Source organism: Asterias amurensis, chromosome 8 (assembly GCF_032118995.1).
Source record: "Asterias amurensis chromosome 8, ASM3211899v1".
Lineage (NCBI taxonomy): Eukaryota > Metazoa > Echinodermata > Asteroidea > Forcipulatida > Asteriidae > Asterias > Asterias amurensis.
This window is the reverse complement of record NC_092655.1, coordinates 7634049-7652662: the sequence shown is the minus strand read 5'-3', so window position 1 is coordinate 7652662 and position 18614 is coordinate 7634049. Positions and strand designations below refer to the sequence as shown.

The following is an 18614-nucleotide window of genomic DNA, read 5'->3' as shown; positions in this document are numbered from 1 at the left end:
GTTGGTTAGTATGAATCTGTTTAGATAATTTTTAAGTGTTGTAATAATGTGCATTTATGCAAGTATACATAATAGTTTGTTCATTTTAGGGGGATTTGCCCCCGTTGACAACCCCCCTGGATCCGCTCTTATTTTGTCACCTTTTACTGGGTCGTGAGAGTGAGAGTGAGGGAAATGTGACAAATGGTGGCGCTGTGCCTCCCCGTAGTGTGTTCACGAGTAGGAGACATTCTGAAAATGACAGACTAGAACCTTTTGTATTCATTCGTTTGCTCCTTCATAGATGTAGCTTTACACAATAAAACTAACCTGTTAACGTTTTATTTCAAAACGTCGCTTTAAAAAAAAAAGATATTGCCGAGAATAATATGCAATTGGAATACACAATCTGAGAAATGTATCTGAGAGTAACGTTTCTCATATTCTAAATTTGGGGGATAACAAATGATAAATATTTCCATGACCACATTTAAGTGAAATAAAACTGAAAAGGCTTTATTCTATTGAAAGCTGATGTACTTCTAACTATAACTAAGTTAGTTCTATTGCTATTAACTTTAGAGTACACACAACACGTATAATATACCGTATCTTTCCTTTAAATATTATCATAAAAATTAACTCTTAGTTTGTTATGAGTGTGGAAGTTGAACTACTTGTACAATGCTACTTGATGTGATTTAATAAAATAAGCTGTTTTATTTCCAAGTACACTATCAATAGTCTTCAGAGAGTTTTGCTAAACAAACAGAAAGCAAGAAGAGCAAAAACAAAAACAAAATGTAATTTATGAATATAATCTGCAATGCTTCAAAATAAACGTTAATAGTAGGCTAACCAAATTTAAGAATTACGAACTTCGGTGTTACATTAATACATTGTCTTACCATTATTTAAAAGCTTCTAAACTAAGCAGAAAAGTGTTCAAAGTCGCATATATCAATAGTTATGTTTGTTTCAAACAAACCACATCCATGTAGAAACTGAACTTTTGTTTCTTTTACATGTATTACATGTTTCATGTTAATTGTGAAAGCTTTTGTTATGATGACTTTCGTTACTACAATTCATCAGTTAATTATGCATAGATTTTTCTTTTTTACCTTTGGTCTAACTATCAAAAAAACACTCACCACTTTAAAGTGATTAAGCCACTCACCAATATTTACAAACCATTTTATAAAAATATATATTTTTTGTAGCAGAGAGTAAAGACAACTGAGAACCGCACACCAAACCGCTTGTCAATTCGCAATGGTTCTGCGCAATAAAAAGCGCATCCAAGGGTTTCCCATTTAAGATGGGTCGGATTCTTAAAATGTAATAAAAAGACTAATCAAAGTTTGTGCAGAAAATATTATGTTACACTCTGAGAAAAGCAGTTAAATATTACCCCCCCCCCCGGAAAGCTTTCAATAAACCAAACAAAGTTAAATTAATGAGTCAGCTCACTCGCACCGCCCCGCATTGTTTCTGCATTTCAATGATAACACAGTACTAACGCTCCCTTCTCATCAACAACCACATCCCGTTATTTACATTTAAACGGTTTATTTAACCGAATAATCGTAGACAATAACTTTAAGCAACAACAAAATGGCGCCTAGTTTACGACAACATGTCCAAAAAAACAACCACAAAAAAAACAAAACAAAAAACACTCTGAAATTAACAAAAGTGATAAAAGTTCATCAACGTACCAACGGCTGTTGCAAGTGCCAGTACATCATTGTTGCCCCAAATATTGCAAGTAGACTGGTGCTTTGTTTATGTAAATATAACTAATGTAAGGCATAATAATCTGCAAATCCATTCAGCAGAAAGTCATGTGACAGCCGACATGTACACACGTCATCAGTCGAAACAGAAAACTGGTGTTCAACTAAGGTTAGCCCACCTCTTGGCTGATGGATCTATTTTAACGCACTAAAAGTTGTTTAAAAGGGAGTGAGTCCTAACAGCCCAGCAAGGGGCGCTAGGCTGCGTTAAGGTATGATGCCATGAGAATGATCCTTCTTCATTTAAACATCATTGTAGATACTTTGTACAGCGATTTGTAACCTTTGTTAAAGGCGCTTTATAAATATTATTCATTACTCTTATTATTATCTCAATAAAACATAACCCCAAAATGGTAAACCATAAAAGTCTAAAAAGTACGATAAATCCAAATGCTATAATAAAACATACTGCTCCAAATACTGGAACTACCAGCATAGCTAAAGGTAGGTGCGATCATCGGAACCCTCCATCCTCCTGACGGTGCAAGAGTCGTTGAACGGAGGGTTACGAAGATTCACGACTACTTTGGGTTATGTCTTCAACAATTTAAATGCACGACTTGTACACTCATTGTCACTTAAGTGGTCTTCATACAACTGTAGTGAAAATATAATTCTCATCTAAATTTAACAAAATGAATCAATCAAGTAAAATAACGTTGCGATACCCGCTGTCAAAACATAGAATTCGAACTGCCTCTAGCCACCGGGCAATCTCTGTAGTCTAGTTGGTAAGACACTGCTCTAGAATTGCAATGGTCGTGGGTTCGAATCCCACCCGAGTAATATGCCTGTGATATTTTCCACGGGACTCGGGAAAGTACTGAGTATACAGTGCTAACACACATCGGTGTATGGGTAAAAATCAAAATTAATACAAATAAACAAAGTAGTGGAAAGGACGATAGACATTATTTCCAAGAATGCAAACGTTTTGTTCCCCAGCGGCATTGATGAGCTAGGTGTACAGACTATTACAAAAATATAAATATAAGAAAACTCGGCAGTCTGGCTCCTTACCCCCCCCCCCCCCCTCCTCCTCGGATCAATGCCTTAGGGTTAATATCTCGCTAACATCACGTCGTGCTATACGTGAAACAAGCTTCCATTGCATGGACTCTCGTAAATAAAAAGCATTTTAAAATAATTTATCCATAATCTGAAAACATCTTCTTTGTCATATCTGAATAATATATATATTTAATTCAAAAAGATATAGTTGTAGGTGATTATAATTTCCACCAACTGTGATAACTGGACACATCGACAGTTTGTGTCTGGTAAGTAATTGTGTCTGGTCAGTAATATTCATCTGACCATTGACCCAATGCCCTGTCGGACCATGAGCTATTCGGCTACATTAATGACCACGCTGTGGTCTAGGGCTTTCTCCAGTAATACATTGGTACAAATACCACCCAAAATATCAAGCTGAGAGATGATGACGTTGAGCTCTTTACTGGCCCACGTGACCATCTCTACAGCCATTAAAGAGTCAATACCGTAGTTGATCATTGGTTGTTGAAGGTCAATGCTTCCTGGCTCTACGCATAGGAGTTGACCCATCTTCTGTCTAACACGATCCTCTAGATCTTCCTGACTAAGATCACAGTCAGTCTGGGCGACCTGCCGGCCCAAGGTAAGGTGACGGAACTTCAGGGAGTCATTGTGGCAATGTCTTAAGGTAGCATCCCAGTCCTGTGGTTAATAATACCAGATAACAAGTTATTAACCAGAATAGTACAACATTCAGAACAACAACAACAACAACAAAAGAGAGAAACTTTAGAAGTAGCGGACTTCATAGTACGATTTGCTCCACTTGAGAAACTTCCGTATCTTTATATACCAATTATACTTTCTTGTTTCATATTATAGTCTTGAAATGTTCGCTTAATATGGCAGCCTGCCAAATGCTTTCAAAACCGAACTTTTTGACAAAACAACTTGCGATCACATGGAACTTGTACACAAAAACTTACAGCTATTTAATATACTAAAGATTTTGCCAATGATTGTTCCTATATATTGGATTTGAGGCACTGCATTGTGAAATATTAATAAATATTTAGTTTGCGGTAACAACATGTGTGTGTACTTGCCAGGTAGAGTTTGTTCTTTAGAGAACGAAATCTATCTGGTCATTACTCCTCTTTAGAGAACAAAATCTATCTGGCAAGTAGACACACACATTGGTGGTTACTGTAAAACAAACATAACTATGATTTCATTCTTACCTGGTTTGCAAGACAAAGCACAGCTGGTGAATCCTTTGCTTGAAGAATTTGGCCAACAACCTGAAGCACCTCATCAATGTGTAGCGTCATGTTACCCTTCATCCCAAGTGTTTTGACAACATCGGAGTTGCTCTCCAGGTATCCGGCACCCCGAACTGGTCCCAGTTGAAGACTCGTTGCAGGCAGACCCTTAGCCTTCCGCTCTTCGGCCAATTCGTCCAAGTAAACATTAGCAGCTGTGTAGCAGGGTTGAGAAGGATGTCCCCATACAGCGGTTACAGATGATGTCATGAGGAAGAAATCCAGTGGCAGATGGTCAGTCAAGTTGTGAAGGTGTCGGGCACTGGCCGCCTTAGCACCAAGGATGTTATCCATCAGCTCAGGTGTAAGGTCAGATAAAGATTCTTCAGCGATGAAACCAGCAAGGTGGAAGATGCCCCTGACAACTGGAGCGTTGTGGACTTCATTGAGTTGCCGAAGGATGGTTTGAACACTACTAGCATCGGCCAAGTTCACGGCGAAATCATACACCTTAACCCCTCTTCTCTTCAGGAATGTGACGGTGCGTCGAGCAGAAGCATTATGACAACCACGACGTGATACCAGCGCCACATGACGAGCCCCTTTCTTACAAAGCCAACGGGCGAATGCCTGGCCAAGTCCTCCATAACCACCAGTGACAATATATGTAGCATTTACCTTGAACAGTGTGCATGTTGGGACAACTTGGAGGGGCTTGTAGTCTTTTGGAATATCAAAAACCACCTTGCCGATATGACTTGCTTTGGCCATGATGCGGAACGTGTCAGCGAAGTCTGTAATTGAAGTAGTCTCAGTGTGGATTGGTTTGATAGCCCCCTTATCAAATAGACTCACCACCTGTCGCATCAGCCTCTGAGCCTTGTTCTTCTGAAGCGCTACTATTCGGTCAATCTGACATGACAAAACAGACTTGTTTTCTAGGAGCAGGGGCATCAGAAGAAGGTTCGTCTTCTGTAGGATATCTCTCTTTCCGATTTCGCAGAACCTTCCACCAAGGGAGAGGCACTCTATTCCCTTGAGAAGTAGTCTTCCGCTCAATGAGTTAAGAACCACGTCAACTCCGTTACCCTCTGTCCAGCTCATCACATCATCATAGAACCTTTCAGAGCGAGAATCTGTCACCATCTCGATGCCAAGTTCCTCTCGAAGGTAAGATCTCTTCTTCTCACTTCCAGCAGAGCAGATGATTTTTGCTCCAATCATTCGAGCCACTTGAATTGCTGCCAAACCAACCCCGCCACATGCAGAATGAATAAGAACCGTTTCATCCTTCTGAAGATATGCTCTCTCGACCAGACTGTAATAAGCAGTTGAGAAAATCACACTTATGCCTGCACTTTCAACCCAGTTGAGGTTTGAAGGCTTAGGGACCAGTAACTTTTCATCACTGATGGTGTGTGAGGCGAAACAGTGCTTACCAAAGCCAACCACTTCATCTCCAATGTTCAGTGAGGTTACCCCAGCGCCTATTTTCACGACCACGCCACTACATTCCAGACCAAAGTGGGCCCTCTCATCTTCTTCATCTAACCCTGACAGGAGTCCAAGAGCCATCATTACGTCTTTGAAGTTGAGAGCAGCAGCATTGACTTTAACCATGACTTTACCGGGAGGTGGTTCCATTTCACACAGATAACTGAAGCCCATATCATCTATTGAAGCGTTCTTACTTGACATGTCAGCGTTTTGTATGAGTTGCCAGTACGTGTCATTATTCGTGTCATGGGCGGGAATTTCAGCTTTAACCAATCTCGGCAAGAGGACTTCTCCCTGTCTGATGCTTATTTCCCGATCCTTAATATCACATCTCACAATCATCTTGACTAAGATGCTAAGGCTTTCTTTTAACTCGTCATCTAGATGAAACGAAAACATTGGCACCTGGCACTGGTTTGTGGCTGCCCTAATAAGTCCAACAGCAACTGCAGTTGAGGTCTTGGAACCAGTCGTAACAACGGAAATCTGGGAAAATCGGCTTGAGTCTTCGTTGACTTCTTGTAAGACGCGGGTGAGTTGTTTAGCTTTCCAGTCAGCCTGACCGAGAATGTAGACGAGGTGAGCACACTCTTTCTTGCCCTCGAGAGCATCATCAAGCTTTCTGTCAGGAGATGCGAAGATGGTGTTTTGTGGGAGGGAGTCTTTAAGTGCCCTCAAGACATTTCCGTTACCTGGGAATGTGGAGTCGGAGACAACTAGCCAGTCAGACTCTGGTTCTTCAGGGCAACACTCTTCAATTGACTTCTTGCCGATCATGATGCTATGGAAAAACTCGTTTGGAGAGGATACAGCAAAAACGTCTGTAAAACCACCATTCTTCATCAGGTCAACCCAACCTTGTTGATCCAACCAGCAAACATCGGTACGGAAATCTTGGAAAGCCCAGCACAGCTCCAGGGCTCCAAAAAGGAGCTCAGATATATACTTGCTGTTCGTTGCTTCATACATAACCAACCAACCCTCAGGACATAGAAGGTTCCTCATATGGTGGAGTCCGTTGTTCAAGTCAACAGCAGAATGAAGGGTGTCCATGCAGACCACAATATCAACGGAGCCTGGAACGAACCCCTGTGGTTCAACGTCAGTCTCAATGTCAAGCTGCTGATATTTTACGAATGGGTACTCCTGAAGTCTCCCTTGTGCGTGAGTAAAGAACGAGGCACTCAGGTCGGTGAAGATGTACTCCAATTTGTTTTCCATTCCTAGTTGTTTTAGGGGCTCTAGAATGTAGCTGGCTAGGCCACCCATTCTTCCTCCAACCTCCACAACTCTCACAACTCCTTTGCTCTTTGCAGCTTCTTTAACTGCATTCTCAATCATCTTGGCTCCTGCTTTGTAGTACAGTCTGGTTGTCAGGGAGTCTATGAAGTAATGCGCGATGTTCTCAGCGGCAAAAAGAATTGAGACTGCAGTTGATGGATCACGGAGGGTGGTCGGGAGATTGTCACCTAGACTGGTCATCATGGTCAACTCTTGTTTGAGCTCTGGGATGCGCTGCATGATGTCTTTGATGACAATGGGGATCTGTTCAAAAGGTATGTCATCTACTGTATCGTCTGCGGCAATTTGCTCAAGTCTCTTAATGTATCGTGGGTTACACTTGCCACGATCCTCTGCGGGAACCTCGCCGAAAGCGTGCCGAATGTATGAGACGCAGATTGCCTGCAGCACATGAACTACATCAACAGCCTTTGAAATTGGATCTATCTCTTCCGGGTAGTTCTCCTGAAGACAGTATGGCTCGAAGACATCATAAACAGCGGATGTTGGTGGAAGAGCAGCCTTTTGGGTCTGTAACTTGGTGTGGTAGAGGCAAGATGACAAGGGTACATCTGAGGTAGTACCAACCACGTTCTGGCATTTGCAGCCAACCACCTCCATCAGAACCTTCCCGCTGTTTGTGGCCAATATGATGTCTCCTGTGAGTGACAATGAATCACACTCAGTGACTTTCACATGAGCAACAAAAGACTCCGATGCTGGCAGTGACGGAACGTGCATCTTCAGGGATTTGATGGCTACGGGAAGATAAAGTGTGGATGTGTCTCCAATGGCAGAGATGAGCAGCTGAAAACATCCATCAAGGTGGCTGATCTGAAGTCGCTGTTTGTTAACTGGAGCTGGGTAAAGGTACCCAAGCGCTTCACCGTCCCCAATAGCTATTTTCTCGATAACCTGGAACGCTGGACCATACTGTAGGCCAAGAGCAGCAAGCTTGCTGTAGAACACACCCCCAGGTGTGTTACTAGTGCATCGTGAAAGGATGCTTTTCATTGGGATGTGGTCGTTTAGGATCGTAGCATTCGCTGTGATATCGGCCTCGCTGTACATTGTGCCATCTGCTACAATCTGGACCTTTGAACCTTCCATGTTACAACCCAGCTGAAGATTGCCAAATTTACTACCACCAGTAGCCGTTTTCTCGGGCCACATCAGTAGTTTGCAAAACGTCACACTTGACAAGCACGGCAACTCATTCTCTGGGAAGGAAGCCTCGATGGCGTATTCTACATAGCCCGCTCCCGGAAACACGAGTCGGTCTTGCACAATATGGTCGGCCAGGAAGGGGAATACCAACAGTGACATGTTTCCATTTTGCCCTTTAAAGGTACGGTCGTCAAGTCCAAGACGTTTCATGCGCATTGGCTCCGACTCAACCCAAAATGATTGATGCTGCCACGGGTAGGTGGGAATCGATACCCATTCTGCGCAGTCTCCAGTAACATTCTTCCAGTTAACATCGAGGCCAGCAATGTAAAGCTCACCCAAAGCCTTGAGGACCATGTAGCGATCATCTTGTCGACGCTGACCCGAACAGATAGAGGTGATGTTGGATTTGATGTTGCCTTGCTTTGCTATCTGATTGACAGATGAGATGAGTGTTGCTGAGGAACCACATTCCAGAAAAAGATCTGCCTCGGTATCTTCCAAAATAGCCTCAACTGCTGGCTGGAACTGCACCGTGTTTCTGATGTTGTCCCACCAGTAATCTGTACCAAAATCTCCTTTATACAGCTCCCCTGTTACGGTGGAATACATGGGTAGGGTGCGGCATCCTGCCTCCGTCTCCACAGCTCCTTTCATGGCAGCTCGGAAAGACTTCTCCATGGGATCCATTTCTGGTGTGTGGAAAGCACACTGGACCCGCAATTGCTTGGCCACTGTAGGGTTGTTTTTGGCAAACTCTGTGATAAGCTCAGTGTCTCCTGCGATGGTGATACCAGATGGGGCATTTAGTGCTGCTATGTAAAGCTTGTCAGATTTAGAGCAGATCTCTTGTGCGTCTTTCAGAGACAGACGCAGAGCTGCCATGCTTCCAGCCCCCTTGACTTTAGCCTGTTGTGTACTTCGATGGTAGATCACTCTAACTGCTTCGTCAATTGTCAAACCACCACATGCGTATGCAGCGGCAACTTCACCCAGGCTGTGACCAACCACCACATCTGGAATGATCCCCCAAAACTGCCAAAGATGGAACAAACCAATCTGGAAGAAGAGGATAGCTGGCTGTGATATCTCCATATCGTTGATAAGCTGATCTGCGTCTATCTTGTCACCTGTTTTAGTCATGCTATTGAGTCCATTGAAGAACAGCTTGTCATGAAGCAGGGACCAACCGCTCAGCTTTTGGAAGATCTCATCACATTTTTGTACAATTTCACGGAACACTTTCTCTGTTCTGTAAAGCTGTCGTCCCATGTTGCCCCATTGTTGTCCTTGACCAGGAAAAATCATGCAGATCTGTCTCTTCTTGCCGTAGGCACTTCCAGATGACATACCTTCTCCACTCCCGGTTTTCACGAAGCTGGCGAGTTGTTTCTGAAACTGTTCTCCGGATTTAGTGATGACTGCTAGGCGACATTCATGATGCTTTCGTCGAGTTGAGAGCCATGAGACAACTTTGAGTGCGTCTTTATCATCAGAGAAGTTCTTCCATTTTTCTGCAACATCATTTAGAGCGTCTGTTGACTTGGCTGATAAAGGAATCAAAATGCTGTTGCCTTGATCACTGCCGCCAAACTGCCACTGAGCACGAAAGGATTTTGAGTCACTTTCTGGATCTGGGGAATCTCGAGCCGGGGGCTCTTGGAAGATCATGTGAGCAACAGCACCAGCAAAACCGAAGCTATTGAGACCGATGATTGTTTGCTGACCATCAGGTATAGGCTCGAGCTTGGTCTGGACCTGCAGCTTCCATTCTTCCGTGTCTATATGCGGGTTGACGTCAGTATAGTTGATAGTTGGACAAAGCATCTTTTTCTCCAACATCAAAGCTACTTTGATGGCTGCCGTTACTCCAGCAGCACACTCGTTGTGGCCAAAGTTGCTCTTGACGGAGCCTATCCTAAGAGGTGTTTCACGGTGCGGAGCGAAGGTCTTGCCGATAGCTTCAGCCTCAATCGGGTCCCCAACCGGTGTTCCAGTCCCGTGGGCCTCGATGCAGTGTACACTTGAGAGAGGGACATCAAAGCGCTCGTACGCTTGTTTCATGACCGTCATCTGAGCTGGCATGGATGGCATGGTGAGGCTGTTCGAGAATCCATTGGCAGCAATAGCACTACCTCGAATCGATGCGTAGATGTGATCACCGTCATCTATTGCTTGTTGAAGAGGCTTCAGGATCAGAGCCCCGAAACCTTCACTGCGTACGTAGCCTTTCGCTGAGCTGGAGAAGGGACAGCATTGCCCTTCGGGGGAGAGGACTCCAAGAGCGCTGAAGCCAACCGTAACATCAGGCATGAGGAGATTGTTACAGCCACCCAGAACTGCAACGTTACATTCGTTGTTCCAGATTCCGGTACAGGCAAGATGCATTGCTGTCATAGAAGAGGCACATGCCGTATCTACGGCATAACTTGGACCTTTCAAATCAAAGGCATAGGACACTCTGTTTGCTGCCACGCTATGTGCAGAACCTGTCACGGTGTAAGCATCAATAAGAGAAGTCTCTCCAATCGACTGGATCGGGTAGTCCATCATACCTATCCCAAGGTAAACCCCCGCGGACTCACCGACTGTGTCTGGTACGATGCCAGCATCCTCAAAGGCTTCATTGACTACTTCCAGTATATGACGTTGCTGTGGGTCCATGGATATCGCTTCTCTTGGAGAGATTTTGAAGAAGGTGTTGTCGAACTTGTCTATGCCATCAATGAACCCACAACGCCTGGTGACCATCTTCCCTTGCTTGGTTTGGTCAGGGTGATAGAAATTGTCGAGTGACCATCGGTCTGGTGGGACCTCAGTAATGGTGTTCCTACCATCATGGATGACCTTCCAGAACTCATCCGGACTTTTGACACCACCGGGCATGCGACATCCTGTTAAATAAATAAAAAACATGGAGTTGTAAGAATGTTTGCCTTTACAAAAACTTTCAATGATCGCATTTTTTTCCCGATTGATCTTCTCAGCATGTTGCTCGTCCCCTAAGTGCACAAATTATTCCCAATTGTTCATGTTATTTGTGGGTGTACCCCACTACTAGGAGAAAACAGCGTCTGCCTCATTAATATTGTGTAGGGCATCAAACGTTGTGCCCAGTTGTAACCTGGGGGTTGTTTACTTCCAACTTGAGGTATCTTGATGACATTGGCTCTGACACAAATGGTCCTTTTGCCAAAAAGTGTATAGGGAGATTATTTGTTAAAGATGGATGCTTGGGTTGGACGTTTGGAAAATTACACCGGTGTAGGGAGAAACTGGACGGGCCTTGGGAATCCCCATTTCAACTTGAACAGAGGATAAAAGTACAAAAGAGTCAATGAATAATTTCCCCTTTACTACAAAACAAAAACTGTTAGACTTCAAAGTATGTTTCGTGTATTGTTGAATTTCTGGCATTGAGCCCTCTATGCCGGGAATGTATTGGTACACCCATTGGTGAAACTTCCACAGCGCCCTCTAACGTTGTCATCAACATTTATCGAATTTTGTGGGTTTTTTGTTCAGTAATCCACGAAGGACACTAGCACTTACCTATTCCAACAATTGCGATAGGGCGGTACTTGTACTCCATGTTTGCTCTTATAATATGGATGTGAATCTGGAACCTCTGTCACACAGCAAGAAGATTTGAATGGGGATACAATGTATCCTGAATTGGGGAGAGAAACAAAAATTGTTGGTTAAAAGCATGCTTTTCTAAATTTATTGAACTTCGTTTATGTCTCACATAGTGACTACATAGTTTATAGAATAACTGTAGCGAGTTGTCCACTTTGAGCGAGTTGTATCGTACCAGTCTTCCCTCATGTTTTTTTTGATCAGGTAAGAACATACAAAATGTTAAAACCCTGTGGTTCCCGAAATCAAAGGGTTCGCATCCTACTTCACTTTTTAGTAGACACGGATAGCATTTGGAACTGAAACATGCCGACGTCAATATTCATTACAAATTACAGGACTTGTGACCCAAATCGTGATTAGCATCAATTTTTCCGTCATAATGTATAACTGTGTATCCAAATTTGTTAATATTGACGTAAACCCAACGAGGCAAGAAATGTGTACTTCTCAGGTATTGGGTCAACAACAAAATTGATAAAAATAATACTAAATATTCACAAACAATTGAAGTATCTGCTTTTGACATTAAACCAATTTGTGGAGTTGTTTACAGTTAATTTTCTTTTTTTCCTTTTCGAAATTTTATAGGTGAGAAAATTATGTTTTGAGCTATGCCCATTTAAAATTAAATAACAATGAATGATTAACCTGGTTTGGCTTTATCTTGCAAAAAGTACACGTTTCTGAGAAAAATAAGGCAATTTATCGAGGCTTGTAGGGTAAGCCTATCCGAAGTGCCCCATGCATAAACAAAACATCGGATTTATGTATACAATCACTCAAAGCAACGACCTTCAAATCTGTGATACAGAAAACAGCACCATCCTGCATTTTGTAAGCAAGTGGTTTAAGTACAACGATCTCCGTTTTTTGTAGGTAGGCCAACTTAAAAAAAAAACCCATCCTATTATAGGGGGAGGGGAGGAGGGGGGAAGTACTACGTATGCAGTGCTTAATAAACATTGGTGTGGGGATAAAAAGCAAGTTCCTTTCTTAAATTACTATCGATTAAACCTTAGAAGTACCCGTAGCTACTGATTCGAACTTCTTAAGTGGGTTCGAATCCAACCCGAGTTATTTTCCTGTTAATTAGTTCACTGAACTCGGAAAGTACTGAGGGCACAGTGCATAATATATACATCGGTTTAAAGGTTAAAACCAAATCGTATAATTATTTTTTATTTCGCCGATGTAAAAATTAACATCCTTCTGAATTGTTGCATTATCCGAGCTAAAGATCCAAATTGCCTCTACCCACCGAGTTATCTGCTCTTACAGTGAACAGGGTTCGACATTAACGCTGGTCCGCTGGCCAAATGCCAGTAGAAATCGCGTCGGACCAGCTGAAACCCTTTGCCAACTGGTCCGGCTGACCAGTCAAAAATATCGGCAGCGGTACTTATGAACTATGACTATTTTAAAAATATTTTTAGGCTCGAATAAAACGTAAAAACATTCACTTAAGGTTTGGATAAATCGTAAAAAAATTCACTCGAAGTGCCGCTGAACGCTGGCAAACTTCCGACAATCACGCATACACATGTGCACACAGCGCAAAATCCCATCATGCAACGCAAAGGCTCGTAGTCTTCGTATTAGTTCACGTGTGGCAAAAAGTGTAAGAAACATTGAACGCTAGAGGGCGTTTCAGAATATTCGATAGCGTGGGAATAGACGCCCTCTATTGGTTAAAATACGCGATAGCTTACAAAACTAGCTTCAATCGCCTCGACAAAAGACCACAAAGCAAAACACATTCTGTCAGCAGCATGGTCGTCGACAACGGAGCAGATTTCGGTGTGGGAATTAGAGTCTAGCGTGTTTATGAAAAACCAGCGAGACGGTGAGGCCTCATTCAACAAAAATTACCAAGTTACAATACTCTGGATGAGCAAAAAGGAGTATTTAATTGTGTTTAGTAAGGTTCTTCCGTCCTGATTTTGCTTAATTTTTTTTTGTTATTTGGGGCTTGTTTTTTGCGGGCGATTGGTGGGTGATCTAGTTTTGCTCCATGGTTTTATGGTCAAATATAATGCGCGGTTGTTTGGGTTTTTTTGCGGGTTGATTTCAAGAAAGACTTGGGTTCTAGAATGCAATACCTCCATGGTTAAACAAAGGCGCAGTTGTTTTTGCTACTTTTAAATGAAGGTTTTGTTCACAAAACAGACGCCGGTATAATTGAAAAAAAAATACCGTAAAACTCATATGCTTCTTCATGGATGTTGCAACTATTTTCATGTCTACCTTTTGGGGGGTTTAATTTTCTGGACGAAAGTGGGAAGATTTTGGGAACTTCGGTTATCGGTACGATGTATTATGTTTATGAATACTTATTTAAAGTACAAATAGGCAATGTTTATACATGCGATTGCACGTAACCCTCTCCACCGTAGATTTGAAGGCAATACTTAAAAAGTTAATTTGATATTTTTAACAGTCGGTTTTAAAGTGGTTTTTTTTGTTAAGTAAAACACTAAAAAAAAAATCATAAAAAAAGTTCTTTTTACTTGGGAATACTTGGATGTCGAGTGCTTACAATAAACCGTGGACTAAAAAAACTACCTAAATAAAGATCATATTAAAATTTTTCATTTGCTCTGACAAATAATTTGACCCGTTTTTAAATTAACTTTAATAATATTATTGTTTACATATTTTAAAAGAAAAAATACTCTCAAATTAGTGAGCCCCCTTACGAACACAATAACTTGGTACACATAAATTAAGTATGGCTTCCAGTGCAGTTAAGTTGACGTTGCAATTCATGTTGAGTTTTGAAATAGCGACGATCGGAAATCGAGTAGTTGGTATACAACAGTATACTTTTAGTTTAAAAACAAATATACAAAAATTGACGGACCAGTCAAAAACGTGGCGGACCAGTGAAAAATCAAGCCAACTGGTCCTGCTGGCCAGTTGAAAAAAAAGTTAAGGGCAAACCCTGGTGAAATGGTCGAGGGTTCGAATTCTCTCCGAACAATTTGCTTGTGATTTTGTTTACCGAACTATAAGGAAAGTGCTGAGTTTAGTGCTAAAATACACATAAAATAATGTGTAGGATTAAAAACGAAATTATATTATTACATTTTCTTTTTTTTGATCCCCGATACAAAACTTCGCATCTGTTCAAAGAGTCTTTCTAAACTAAGTTGAAAGAATGTTCGTATGCCAGAGTAGAGCAGCACCTTGGGTCGTATGAATAAAAAAATTGTAAATACTGACAACTAATAGTAAAAAGTAAAAGCATAAACTGCTAAGTAGAAGCATTCGGTAATAGCATCTTCTAAAGTCCGTATGAATAAACTTATTCTTTTACTGCAAAGTATTCACTTGATGCTTTGGAGTAAATACTTCTGATTTCAAGCTGTCTGCCATGGCTGAATGGTTATTAACAAAATGTTCCCCTTTATTATATAAATCCCATTCACGTCTACGTACGCCATAGAGCTATATATACATATATATATATATATAGCTCCTAGCACGCACACACACAACCCAAACAACATTTTTTGAATCACAGAAACAAAGTCAACCATGAGATTTGTATTCTGACGACAGTTTGATGAAGGTGACTCGTCTGGATCCCCAGAATCGAAGCAAAACGTTTTTTTTTTATAAAAGCTGCTGAAACGTCATAGTGTCTTTGAATTGACCGAAGCACAATACCAAAAGTTAGAGTGGAGAAGAAGGTGAGTGCTCTTATAGACAAGATGAGAGCTACGAACATCGTATTTAGCTCTTCAATTTAAACTTAAAAGTTTAAATAATAATTATGCTCAACATTCTACTGAAATACAATTACTTGTTTTCTGAAAGAAAAAAATTGTTTTGTTATTTCTACAATAGCTTCCTTTTTTGACAAAACCTGTAAAACAAGTTTTGTATCATCAGCATAAATATAAACAAATGTGTGTGTTGTTTATGTCGTGAAACATTGTGATGGGTCTAATCAGTGTTTCGGTGATGCCAGTCTCTGATGCGATGAACATTCATAAAACACTGTTATTTCTTCAGACGTGTATTAACTTCTGTGTACAAGGTAGCTTTGAGGCTACCTTGAAAATGACAAGTACTTACTTGCATTGTGCAGTATACTCCGTTTTATTCATATAGAAGTAAGTAAGTGTTAACAAGAAAAGAATGCTACTTTTCATGTAAAAGTAGATACTTTTAGCATTCAAATAAATACTTCCCGGAAAAATCTGCTACTTATTCATATGGATGGAAGTAACCACTTAAAATGTACAAGTAAAATAACAAGGCTTTCTATAGAGTTTCTCTGACTTTGGACTACGGTGTTTTCGTCACTGGTAGTTTAAACCGTCAAAGAAACCAACCGGCTCTTTTCAAAGCAAACAGTGCTGCCAAGCAAGGATGCTGTTAGTGTTGGTTTTCACCAACCAAACACCTATTTTTCGGTTACCTTTTCCCGAAGTGTATATCTGGATGGACACTGCTTAGTTTTTTTTTAACTTGGTAACTGGCTCAAATTTACACAACTAAAAGGGTAAAAGAATAGCACAATATAATGGTGTTACTCGATTCATAGTGACGTCATTATGACGTCGCTTGTGAATGTACACCTTTAGTTTGATGTCTTTGGATGTGCAAACTTTCAATATAGGTCGAAACGTGGATGGTTGATCAGAGTGCAATTTAGAGTTTGTCGTAGGGGGGGGGGGCTGACAGCAAAAAAGCACAGAGAATATTCAGATCTGCTTTCAGTCTCTAATATTTAAAGTAACAATATCTCACATTTGATTTACAAGGATTGTTTATATTGTGATGTGGAAAAGGGATCTTTACATCGTAGCCCCCTGTCTAATGACGGCAGAAATCTGAAACTTCATAACATGCATTGTCTGCATAAGGTCATTTCGTATTGGATCTGTTACCGTCAACTTTGCCACAGACATGAACTAAAAATAAATTTTTAATTAATGCCAACGTATTTAGATTTAAACACTAAATCCTTGCCGGACTATATCATTGTTGAAAGCCTTTTTTATTATTATTAAAGTACAAATGCTAAACTATGGGAAGGAAAATGTCATTTTGTTTCACTACCACTGCAAATGATGGCCTTATTACCAATTGCCGGTCAATTCTCGCCAAAGCAAGCTGCAGTTTCTCGTGGTTGATTTTATACTGATTGCCCAAGAGTTAAGAAACACATAATGTTTAACCTTCAGGAAAAGCAATGTAGGTTTCTTGGCAAAACCACTAATTGTTGCATTACTCGCTCAATTACAAAGTGGATTTTCAAAGTCCTTTCAGATATTTAAACCAAATTTGTAAATTTACTACCCATGACGTCATTTGTTTTTGTGCTGATTTGGTTTGAGGTCTTAATTTGTGTTAAATTTCAAAGGACATTGGACTTTAAGTGCCGGAGACGAAAGGTGCCGTCTAAAAAAAACACGTTATTTACAACTAAATCAATGGAGTATAGGTTACACGAACTTGAATACAAAGGGACGATGAACAAGAAAAAAAGAAGTCAACACAAAGCGAATACTTTTTGAAAAGCCCAATATAGGCCCAATAAGTGTATTATATTGTATTGTATTATAATAATACAATTTAACAAAAATAAGAAGAAGAATAAAAAATAAAATAAAAACATATATATATATATACGTAAGGAAGGGATTGGATCTAATATAGACAAATTTCAGCATCGGCAAAAACACCGGTCGATTTCATTACCATAGAAACAGCTGCATGGAAAATATAGATAGCTGCACTAAATAAATGCATGCACTCGCCCAAACAAATAAATGCAAAATCGAAATTGTTACAAAAAATAGTCTGGGCCTCCTCATGCGGCCTGTATGAAACGGGGCCTGTCGTTTCGTAAAGTTCATTAAAACAAAAATAACTGCTATTGAAAATATAATTAGTTGCATTGAAAATATAAATATTTGTTTACACTTGATGAAATTCATATTTGTTTACACTTGATGAAATTGAGCGGTTGGCCAGCTGTTGCTGCCGACTTCCACGAAAGTAATAAGTCAAGCGGTCTTATGATACGATCTTATTACGACTGCCAAATTACTGACATTTACTTTGACTGTAAACTGCTGATTCAACATAGCATAACTTGTCAATTAAATTAAATGAGTCGGTTGTTAAAATGAATGGATTTATGTTGACATTCATTGAGACAAACCTATGTTAAAGCAGTACAGCAATCTCATCTATGTTTTACCGGAGGCCTGTTTCTCGTTTCCGTTTAGGATGCATTTTGTTTTTATCATTTTATTACAAACGCGTTGATATTTTTCGAGACAATTTGAGTAACAATCCATTCAATTTCATTAACACGCATTCATATTTCCCCTTATCCAGTCGAATTATGTTGGGTTTACTTTTTTGTTTAAGCAGTGCATTCATTTTCGTGCACACACAATTCCGTTGTTCTGATTAGATTCGTTTCATTTATTATATTTTCGGCATTCAAGACTATACATTTTGACCATTCTAAAGCTGAGTTTGCACTTTTAAGTAAGTTGTTGAAGTTGAATGGTTTACCAGCTCTTGTTGATGCTTTCACGATGTTGAATTAATCTTGCGGCACAGTGAAATTAAGTGATGTTGTTTGACAATGAAAGCTAAACTGGTGAAGTTAAATTGCACCTTTTGACTGTTGATGAATGATGATGATTCAACGGAGCATTCATTTTCAAACAAAATTTAGTAAGACTGGTGTTAAATTGAATGGAACTTTGTTGAAATTGGCCGGGAAAACCTTGTATGTAAAATAGCAACACAACCAGCATAGCCTTTTTGAAATATGGCGGACACGAGTGCACCGGAGGTTTGGGTTTCTACAGACCAATTTACCCAAACCTAACAACAGTGTCATGGATGTAATATTGTGTCCACCATAATTATTTCAGAATGGCATAATAACCAATTAAAAAATGTTATATCCCTACTATTGATTTTTTTTCTAACAGAAAGCTAATAATGGACAAAT

The 18614-nt window shown here is 40.5% G+C and overlaps 1 protein-coding gene across 2 annotated transcripts in view; it reads right to left on the bottom strand.

Moving 5' to 3' along the window:
* LOC139940811 (probable polyketide synthase 1) overlaps positions 1-18614 on the bottom strand; it is an 88207-nt gene that overhangs the window by 63163 nt on the left and 6430 nt on the right. The window contains exons 3-5 of one of the 2 annotated variants that reach the window (XM_071937195.1): positions 11537-11654; positions 4019-10878; positions 510-3479 (exon numbers count right to left, since the gene is read on the bottom strand). The exons of the other annotated variant lie outside the window; for it this stretch is intronic. Of the exons in view, the coding sequence (XP_071793296.1) occupies positions 3129-3479; positions 4019-10878; positions 11537-11576 (7251 nt within the window). The 5' untranslated portion in view covers positions 11577-11654 and the 3' untranslated portion in view covers positions 510-3128. Of the gene's footprint in view, positions 1-509; positions 3480-4018; positions 10879-11536; positions 11655-18614 lie in introns of those variants that run through there. 2 annotated transcript variants of the gene reach the window in all.